At 42.3% G+C, this 8,390-nt stretch overlaps 1 protein-coding gene across 5 annotated transcripts in view; it reads right to left on the bottom strand.

Moving 5' to 3' along the window:
• Window positions 1–260: 260 nt before the first annotated feature.
• LOC125303991 (transcription factor SOX-6-like) overlaps window positions 261–8,390 on the bottom strand; it is a 75,667-nt gene continuing 67,537 nt past the window's right edge. For 3 of the 5 annotated variants that reach the window (XM_048258028.1, XM_048258027.1, XM_048258029.1), the window contains 4 exons: window positions 6,762–6,867; window positions 5,789–5,965; window positions 3,972–4,188; window positions 261–3,419 (listed from right to left, as the gene is read on the bottom strand). In XM_048258028.1, the coding sequence (XP_048113985.1) occupies window positions 3,113–3,419; window positions 3,972–4,188; window positions 5,789–5,965; window positions 6,762–6,867 (807 nt within the window). In that variant the 3' untranslated portion in view covers window positions 261–3,112. Of the gene's footprint in view, window positions 3,576–3,971; window positions 4,189–5,788; window positions 5,966–6,761; window positions 6,868–8,390 lie in introns of all 5 variants that reach the window. The other 2 variants (XM_048258030.1, XM_048258031.1) reach the window with 2 other exon arrangements.

The raw sequence follows: 8,390 nt of genomic DNA, 5'->3' as shown, positions 1-8,390 counted from the left end.
TAATTCACACCTACACCTTTCAATGGATAAGATGAACCGGAGCTGAAACGCTGATTATGACGTCCGATATGCAGTGAGCATGCTCAAACTGTACAACACATCAGATGGGAATTCGGCCCGGCTCTTTACGTTTGTCTGGTCTGACTGAATCGGGTCAAAATCAAATAGTGTTTGAGTGTTTCGCTTAGTGAAACAGTCCCCTTTGAATCTTGACTGAATGTCTACTCCAAAACCAGCACCACAAATAACAACAATTAAAGTCCAAATTGCAGAGTCTTTATTTTTCTGATTGTCATTTGATCGCATTGTTTTAGAGCCAGTAGAGGCTAATAAATACAACAAAATGTTATTATACACTAAATAGCTTCAAATACAATATTTAACACAAAAGTGTTCTGTATGTATGTCCAGGATATGTATGTGTGTGTGTGTGTGTGTGTGTGTGTGTGTGTGTGTGTGTGTGTGTGTGTGTGTGTGTGTGTGTGTGTGTGTGAGAGAGAGAGAGAGAGAGTTTGTGTGTGTGTGTGTGAGTTTGTGTGTGTGTTACAGTTGAGGGAGGCTGACTAGTCACGACCCCACAGGCAGCACTGGAGCATCAATATTCATTCATTCTCTTTTGAAATGAAGCGTCAATGACATAAAATGAGACAGATGTCAAAATGTCAGAGATTCAGAATTGTGTGCATTTTAGTCACAACCCATGTGTATTGTAGAACATTTTCACATTAGTCAGAATTTGTTAAAAATACACTTTATATCCAGTGCTTATAACACTTATAATATTTAACAGAATCGCTACAAAGGTTCAATATATTTTTTGTTTTTATCTGTTTTTCAATATTTCAATGACAATACATCATCTTGTCTTGTCTTTGAACCAGCATAACATTATTTGGCACAGACGTGAAAAATGTACAAATTCCAAACCAGCCTACAAACATTGCCCTATGAAAAATGTAAAGAATTTTTAAATAACTTACAATTAGTAAACTTGAAATAAAAAAGAAACGGCAAACATTAATTTAAAATACCCCCGCCCCTCCAAAAAAAGTAGAAAAAATTAAGACTATGAAAACTATGAGCAGAAATGAATACTCCCATATCACTGCCAGATGCCATTACACCAATTTGACATTTGGCAGCAGACGAGTCTGATTCAAATCTAGTCTGTGACACTTAGAAAATAGGTATGGATGAACAATTCTGCCTAATCACCAATGACTCCTTTGGAGAAAAATGTACTCACTATGCAAGTAGAGGTAACACTTGTATATTTGCCACTGTTGTAAACCGTATGGTTTAAATATGATTGTGGAATCAGTCCTGCAATATTTAGGGGTTCTTTTTACACATGCACATCTACACATCTTGCATTATAATTTATACATTACATATGCAAATTCCTCTTAAATGGCAATGAAATTTAAGACATTTTAAAACATTGGTGGTGTCAGCTCAAGATATTGTAAACCTTCTGGCTCCCTGTCTTCAGACCTGTTTCTCTATGTCATCACCTCTAACCCAAGGCTCCAAATACTTGAGTGTGTTCTTTAGTTCACCATGAAGACACCACAGATCACATGATTGTGGGCCTTTGCCCCCTTACCACTTGGTGATCATCGAGAAAACTGGCAACATCCTGAGTAATTAGGCTGGAATTTCATTAAGCGATTGTGCTGTTAAGTACCTTTACTAATAATGTATGATTTCGACTACTTTACTTTTTGGCACCTTTAGATTTCCAACAAATAAAAACACAAAACAACTGAAAACAATGGGATTGAAAGTCAACAATATATAGTATCTCATTTCCCCACCCTCCCCCGGCTTTTTAAATAGTTCATTTAAAACACATTCACACGCTGGCACAACATTCCTGAGTGAGCGAAGGAACCCCATTTCAAACATTTATATTAGACTTCAATGGGGAGTACGAGTAACATTTTAGACTGAATAAAGCAATACTTTTATTTTAAATACTATCGTTTTAAGTTTCAAGTCCTGACAGTACAAGGTTTTAATAGGCTATGACTTGACTATGAAAAGTGTCCATGAAGCAAGAAGAAAAGAAATATATACATAAAAAGGATTAAATAAAAGTAAAAACAACCTAACTTCACGCATTAAGAAATGTCTTAAGACCAACAAACAGATTAAGACTAATAGCCTCAGATGCATGCAATCCTAAAAAACAATACATATTTAGCTGAATCATCTCCTGTCTCTGATTCTGGCTCAATCAATCAAAAACAGAACAGCAGAACAGGCTGAGACTGCGAGCTTCATCAGTTGGTATGGTGACGGTCAGAGCCAGAGCACATGAGCAGAGCAGAGCTGGATGGGTGGACATGTCACCACACACACAAACACACCAACACACACACACATGCAGTGGGAGTATCTCCACCAGCTCCAGTGCTTAGAATTAATTTCCCTCAGAACACAACATGCCGCTAAACGGCCAAATAAATACCTCTACCAAAACAGATCCATCCATCAGTTGGTGTCCATAAATAATTTAACGAGCAATATATACTTTGATTTTCGGTTTGGAAATGGAGGTATTCTTAGTTTGGATATAATAATGTATTGTAGTGACTTCTAATGTTTTGAATGGTAACAAATTGATCGTTAATACCCATCTTCACACTTTACTTTAGCACATACTGTACATGCAAAACATCAGTGAGTTTCCATGACATCTGCTCATCTTATCTAGAAATACTCCCCCTTCACCCCCTACTCTCCTTAGAGACTCTCTCTCTCTCCAGCTCAATGTTTTGGTCATCTTTATATCTGCATTTGACATCTGCATTTGTTAGCCCACAGTTGTATGAGATACTGCTGAACACCATGGCTAGGCCAGACGACGTGATGGCTAGACAGTGACTTGGTTGGCTGGTGTGTGCCACTGTCTCGAGTGGCATGGGGGGGCTGCTCGCGAGCCTGCTCCAGTCAGTGGAAAAATCCTGAGTCCAGCGCGCGCCATGCCAGCTCCACCCCACCCCACTCCATTACGATGCCCTGTCAAGAACAGTCCGGCCTGTTGGTGGGACGCTGTCCAAGCAAGCTCAGTCCATATGAGACTTTACAGGGAGTGGTCTGAGCATGCTCAGTTAGCGCTAACCGGCTCCCGTGTTTCATTGTCACTGCTGTAGTCTGATTTTGGCTCATTTTCAAAATCCTCGTATATGTCCATCTCGTCCTCGCCGTTGGTGGGTTCGCTGGTTGGCAAGACGCTGGGCTCCATCTTCACGCCAAAGGTACTCTGGATCACAGGAATGGCCGGCTCGGGGCTGCCAGAGGCACTGGAGCAGTCTGATGCTATGTGAGGCGCAGGTGGGGTGGTCGGTATGGCGATATTACCTGGATATATCGTACCTGTGCTCGAGTTAACAGGTATCTCATGAGTTTGTGGCCTGACAAGAGAGACAGAGAAAGAAGCTAAATTAACTGTAGCTTTCAATTTCAATCTCCACTCTGCTCCTATTGTCCTCTATATATCACAGCAGACACTTTATGGGATCCTTAATGCGCTAGGAGAGCACCTGACTTTATGGACCTATAATGAATTTCTAGATATAAAATGGGAAACAACAATGCTTTAACAATACATAAATACACCAAATTGATTAAAGCTATTTTTTCATGATTCAGTTCAGTTTTAACATTAGTTTTTGGGATCTCAGTTTATATTGTATCATTTTAATAGAGAACTGAATCAAATCAAAACTACTTCTGAAAGAAAAGCATTAATGTCATATGTGCATAAATAACCCCAGTGTATACACAAAGGAACATTTACACACAAATCTTAAGATAACAATTACGTACTATGTGAGAATTACAAAAGCTCAAGATTTATTCTATTTAAATGCCTGTTAGCTAAGCTAGGGGGCTAGGAACAACTGCAAAAACAGAGTCAAGCGTTGCACTTGCTGCTTTAAAATATGCTGTTACGTTCTTCTTACCCCATGTTGAAAAACTGCCTCATCTCCTGCCGTCTTGAGCGCATCATCTGCTTGTATTCACTAATGCGCAGTTTCTTCCCGTCGATGATGCAGGTCCGCTTGGGCCTGGGTTTGTACTTGTAATTGGGGTATTTTTCCAGGTGGATCTTGCTGAGTCGAGCCTGCTCCTCATAGTATGGCTGCTTCTCCTGATTGGACATCGATTTCCAGCGGGAACCTTTAGAAAAGCAAGATAAGGATGGTCACCATGCATACAGTGCTCATACTGTACTGATAGTTCTGGACTTCAAATGGGATTGGCTGTGACATATTGAAGCAGAATGTCATCTTTTAGTTTTTCTTTAGAGAGATTACTTTAAGTACAGACCATGGTCCAAAAGTTAACAGAGTTCAACAAAAACAGATTTTACAGGTTGTCACCATGTAATTGTAATTCTGTTTCAATGTTGTGTGTATCACCTATAATGTCTGTAATGCATCAACATTTTTTCTTAGTTTGGCCAGTCATCATCTTCATCAATGCCCTATGTCCAATTCATATGCCTTCAATTTGTAACATAATCACAGATATTTCCTTTCCATTTTCACAATTGATGTGGCAAAGTGAAGCCTATATAAATCTACAAAATCATTATGATTAAATAATGTTTGTAATACACAATACAGGCAGCACAGTTGATCTGCAGTAACAACCCCAACATGTTCAACAACTATCCCAGCCCAAGTAATCCCAGAGCTGAAGTGGCTGTCCATCCAGTGATCAGCACAGGGCCACACAGAGTCGGCAAAGGACTCCAGAGCCCTGGGGCCGTGTTTACAGAGGTTTATCTCAAGTCCCTCTTCAGGAAGCAGGACATGATGAGGCCATTCCTCACCGCCTGACACACTAACCTCGTCTCCAGCTGTGTTATTGTAGTGGGCAGTAAGCACTCAAACATACACGGGACAAGTCAAACGCCCACAGCCTCAGTTTATCTCTTTCTTGTTAGGAGTGTTTTCTGTTGATCTCTTCAGTGCTGGTGTTGCGGCAGATTGTGTATTGTTCAAACAAGTGCACTGGACCTGATACAGTTGGTTAGTGTGCGCATTACTGAGCCACGCTGTGCTCTGGCTGCCATAACAACTGTCTCCAACATGGTTACATTTCTCTGTTATTTTCCACCTTAGGACCCTGCCCTGCACACTCACAGGGTCTTACACAAGTCTTTGCATCAGTGAGACAGTGTGTGGCTTCAGCCAAAGCTGCCACCTAACTCTGTGTCATGAATGAAATCTCTGTTTCTGGAACCTATTAACCGAGAGCTTTTAAACACTAAGCATCCATCACTCCTGCCACATCGCTACACAGCAGTGGGTCTGGACATGAAGGCAGGCTGGACGCCTCACGGCTGGAGACCCACATCACCGGTCACTTAGGGCAGAGCAAACAGTGCCCCAGCTTTCATGTGTTTCACACCCACACCCCCAACACCACCTCCACACACAAATTATACTCTGGACTTTGAGTGGGAAGGCTACAAACAGTTCCACACTATTGCTGTGTAGTCATAATTGATGTACAGAACTACCTAAGAGGAAATGGACATAGAAATGTTCACGGTTTTATAAAGAATTATGGAGAGACAGAATGTTCTGAGTTTGTTTATCCCTGGCTGAATAGGTACAGTAAGCTTCTTCACTCCAAATACCTATGCATTGTATTTACATGAGTAGAACACAAGAGGGTGTAAGGAATATGCGTCCTCTCCTCACAGACCCAGCTGCTCATGATCCAAAGCTGGCGGTCATGCTGAAGCAGGCGAGGGGTGCTGTCTTACCCAGGATCTTGCTGATGTTGGAGTTGTGCATGTCAGGGAAGGCCTGCAGGATCTTGCGCCTCTCGTCCTTGGCCCAGACCATGAAAGCGTTCATGGGCCGCTTGATGTGGGGCTCATTGGTGTGCCTCCCACGAGCCTCCCGGAACACCCGCGCCTCGACAGTGCCACCGCCCCCTGCTGGACAAAAAGGAACTTCAATTCAGCTACCTGGACACAACCAAATCCTGGTTTTAGTAACAAAACTTCTCCTGAGTAGAGGGCAATGTAAGGTGACAGGATTGTAATATAAAAACTGTCTACCATTTATCCATGTTTGAACATGGACCTCTGTAATTTGTGTTGTGACCAGACTAATAACGTGTATAAATGTTATCACAAATGGTTTCCTAATCTGCTTGTGCGTGGTTCATTGAGACTAGAGGATGGGTTAGGAGTGGGGAGAGGGATGAGCACAGAGAGGAGGTGAAGTCCCACTGATGGAGCAAATACTAACGGGCCGTGGGGGGGCTTGGGGGTGGAGGACTCCTCAATAAAGAATAAACATCCAGTAGACAGTGCAGAGGCAGATACATATCTGTGTCTGAGCCCTACTTGTTTATGGATACTATTTCAAACTAAGGCATGATGGATTCAGTGGGGCCCTGTAAACATGGGTGTTTATGGGAAGCAGGTGTTTGAGGTGGTGGGGAAGAATGTTAAGTCTGTTTTTCTTTGCCTGCTGATGTATTCTGTTTGGCACAATGTAAATTGTCTAAGATGAAGACCAGGAGATTGTTTAAGCTATGTTGGTTCAAAATGAGACATTATGACAAGAAATGGAAATATCTGAGGTAGGCTACTTAAAACCACCTACTATAAAGTACGCATCTCACAAAGTTAAGAGAGCAAAAAGTCAAACCGCTTTAGGGACTCAGAAAACCCAAACAATTTAATGTCATGTATAGGACACAGTGTAAAAAGAATACAGACTCACCTTCCATATCCTCAGGTCTGGTAAGGTCAATGACCCTGTGACCCAGCTTCATATCCTCCCCAAGTTTTCCAAGATGCTGCCCTAGACTCTCAAAGTGTGTACGTGCCTGAAAGACAATGAGTACAAGTTTAACTACACAGAACAGTCAGCGTGAATATGTTCTGGCTCAAGAATCATCTATCACATAGGGAATTCCCGTGGATATAATTGAGATTAACAGTATCTGTTTACTGATGTTGTAAACCTTAAGCAGATCAGCAAAGCATGATTTCATTGTTTGCCTGAGATGCATCAGCGACCACAGGAAAAAGATAGCCCAAACTGTGTTCATAGCCCAAAGAGCTATTTTTGTTGTGGAACTGGATGTGGATGATGTGCAGAGAGAAACTCTGAGGTTGTCTGGATGTTTATCAGATGCGTCAATGAAAGCTATTTACAGACACCACACTAACCGTGTTGAAAGAAAAATAAAGTACGTATTTCAGAAACAACAGCTACCAGGAAACGGTTCACATTTCAAATAATGGCTAAAAAAATCTTTTTTTTACTCACAAACTTTCAATTAGTGAATTCCAAATATCCAAACCCTTTTCTAACCACTCAAGGGTTAAATACTTTCACAGACAAGATGATTATAAAGGGAAAGAAATGGAAAGAAGGAATGCGGAAAAGGGGAGAAAAGAGCAGGAGGACAGAAGAACAGATGGAACAAAAGGGGAGCGGAGAGCAGGAGGACAGAAGAACAGATGGAACAAAAGGGGAGCGGAGAGCAGGAGAGAGACTGTGGAGGACAATGAGCAGGATCTTGTTAGAGTCTGAGGCTCTGCCTCCAGTACCAGCCACTGCCTCTGATTAGCTGAAGGCCTGATGCCTCAAACGAGATCAGCATGTACTCCACCAAGCCACAACTAAAATTATAAACGGCACACTCCAGGCAGCAGTGGAAAAAAACAGGGCCCAACAAAAAAGGTCCACTCCCTCCTCTCTCTCTCTCTCTCTTTTCTTTCTTCTTTCTTTTGCTCTCTCTCTCTCTCTCTCTCTCTCTCTCTCTCTCTCTCTCTCTCTATGATTTGGTGGCAAGAGGTATTTTGTTTGACAGGGCCATGGTTGCAGTGTGAAGTCATTGGCGTGGTAGCCGTTGGCAGGGCCCATGGAACCTGCAGACGTTTTTATTGAGGGCCCATGTCAGCGCCGCAGAGCAGGCTTTAATCAGCCTGACCACAGAGCAGGGCAGCGCGCGCCGCGGGGCCCTTCGCACTCTCAGCAGGGCGAGCCAGAGCCGGCCACTGGGGCGGCACACACAACATGCAGGAGAGTCCGAGGAGCCCCAGAAAGCACATACTGTATGAAAAGGGGACTTTTCCAGTGCCAGAGAAATCACACACACAAAGAGCACAGGCATTGTTGTGACTTGTAATAATGTAGATATAAGACTTGAAGGTCCTTTGTTTCCAATGGTACTGGTGTGTATATTTTCATTTTTATTATTTATAAAATTGAAGATTGTCACCAAATCCAGAGGTCCTACACTTTCGTCTTAAACAAGAGTGGCTCCATCAGAGGCAACTTGGTCTAGTATACGTCAAGTCTACTGTACTGTACTGTGTGCGCCATGCCACTTCAGTAGGG

This window comes from Alosa alosa, chromosome 11 (assembly GCF_017589495.1).
Source record: "Alosa alosa isolate M-15738 ecotype Scorff River chromosome 11, AALO_Geno_1.1, whole genome shotgun sequence".
NCBI lineage: Eukaryota > Metazoa > Chordata > Actinopteri > Clupeiformes > Clupeidae > Alosa > Alosa alosa.
This window is presented reverse-complemented; position numbering and strand designations above follow the sequence as displayed.